Source organism: Aplysia californica, unplaced genomic scaffold (genome assembly GCF_000002075.1).
Source record: "Aplysia californica isolate F4 #8 unplaced genomic scaffold, AplCal3.0 scaffold01287, whole genome shotgun sequence".
Classification (NCBI taxonomy): Eukaryota; Metazoa; Mollusca; class Gastropoda; order Aplysiida; family Aplysiidae; genus Aplysia; species Aplysia californica.
In genome coordinates this window covers 62985-65204 of record NW_004798557.1, presented here as the reverse complement: position 1 = coordinate 65204, position 2220 = coordinate 62985, and the positions used below count along the sequence as shown (strand labels likewise).

The window sequence follows — 2220 nt, the reverse complement described above, 5'->3', positions numbered from 1 at the left end:
ACACACACACACACACACACACACACACACACACACACACACACACACACAAACAAAGAAACAAGTCATCTTTTGCTCCCTTCTATTCCATTTTTCAGACTTATCTTCTCTTATGTTATGTTATGTTATGGTATGTTATCTTATCTCTTCTTTTCTCATCTTTAGACTAACATTAGAATGTTTCTAGTGATATGTTCTTTTCCTCAAGGCCTATAGAAACTGGGTAAAAACAAGAGGAAAAGAGGAACCTACCTTACCTGGACTCAATTACTCAAACAACCAACTGTTCTTCCTCAGTTATGCTCAGGTAAGTTACTCTCCAGGGATTGTGCCTTGGAATCCTTTTGCACTGTTGTTTTCGCTGTTACTTTGGCTCTATACTTTATGTGTTAGTCCGTGTTTTAAGAATGGGTTGGGAGCAACTGATCTTTCGCTACCTTAGAACGGCAACGTTCTGTCTTCTCCGTATCTAGTTTCGAGAAACATGACGTAAAAATGTTGAGTTTCACAATGTCAAGCTTGTTCGAATGCAACTATTAAAAAATATCTTGATAACTACTCCGAATAATCTTACGATTTCGATAGAGCAGTTAGACCATTTGGCTTCTGATCTCAAGGTCTTAGTAACTCGAAACGTCCCAAAATGTCAGAGAGAACTTTGTAATTCTAAGGCAGCGCTTTGCCAGAATAACATCGCCTTCTTCGTTCTTCCTTTTGCTTCCCCAGTAGTTAGACACTGCTTCTCGGACCTTTTCGTAAGGAGTCTCTCTATCACTTGCCTTCCTGCCCACCCCAGTTGTTTCTGTCTTAAACCAGCTTTCTGTGTCCTGTTCCCATCTTTTGATAGACTGCCTCCTTCATCCTTGCCTTTTTCCCGTGTCTTCATACTGATATTATCTCCTCTCGAAAAAGTCATGACGTTTGATAGGCCCAGAATGATTGTATTTCATTTCGACGCAAAAAATAACATCATGAAGTCAAACAGACCTTGAATAATGCAACGCAACATGAAGTCAGGTGTTCGAACTACTAATAATTAATATCTCGAACTTCCAGCGACACCCCAGTTATATGAGCGGTAAAAAACGTTAGATTAGCAGAAAAGTGAGGAATTAAGTAGACATTCATATTGTATAACATATCCCTAGTTTCTAAAATAGGCTTATGCAATAATTCATTTCCTACATTTTCTTTGCCCAGCTCTGGTGTGGCCTGGTTAGGAAAGAGATTGTCATACAACAGATCAGGTCAGGTCCACACAGCCCAGGGCGCTATAGGTGAGCGCCTTTAGAAAAGAACGATGTCCTCAAAAACACGAACACAAAACACGCAATCTAACACTCTTTCACATACACAGACAGACAGACAGACAGACAGACAGACAGACAGACACACACACAAACTAACACTCTTTCATACATACACACACACACACACACACACGTACACGCACACACACACACACACACGTACACAGACAGACACACACACGCACACACACCACGCACATACACGCACACACACTCATACACAGACAGACAGACAGACAGACAGACACACACACACACACACACAAACACGTAGACACACACGCCTCTACTGATTCATATACTACTTAGAAAAGCAAAATAGAGACAGTTATTTTGAATTATTAAAGTAGATGAACACACCTAATACATAAAATAAATTATTCGTGATAACAAGTTCACAACATTTTTGTGAACACTTACTCAAACTGCACATGAACGCACACATTTATTTATATTATCAGAGCTGATAATTATGCTTCATTTACTTTTAATTGTGTCCGCTTACTCAAACTGCACATGGACGCACGCATTTATTCATATAATCAGAGCTGCTGTTTCATTTACTTTTAATTGTGTCCCACTCGTATCATTCTCTTCACATGCACGCTCACGCACTTCATAATCGTTATATACAATACTGACAATCTCTCAATGTGCACATTGAACGTTTTCCTCTACCCATAAGTGTTTTTTTAAACAAGTGCTTCCCCTTTGTATTCCACATAGCTAAGTTCCAAATTTGAATTAAAGTGGAGATGATAATATGGTAATTTCATTTCATATGCAATCCCACCCCCAACCCTCACTGTTATTTAGACGAATAACGAACGCGTTCTTCTACCCCAATGGCTTTAATTAGCAATAATAGTAATGATAATGATAATGATAATAATAATAATAATGATAATAA

The 2220-nt window shown here is 38.7% G+C and overlaps 1 protein-coding gene across 1 annotated transcript in view; it reads left to right on the top strand.

Annotated features, from left to right (window-relative positions):
• The window catches only part of LOC101847700 (membrane metallo-endopeptidase-like 1), a gene marked incomplete in the record, with an annotated part of 37135 nt that overhangs the window by 33143 nt on the left and 1772 nt on the right, over nt 1-2220 (top strand). The window contains 2 exon segments of the mRNA XM_013090456.1: nt 209-307; nt 1201-1277. Of these exon segments, the coding sequence (XP_012945910.1) occupies nt 209-307; nt 1201-1277 (176 nt within the window).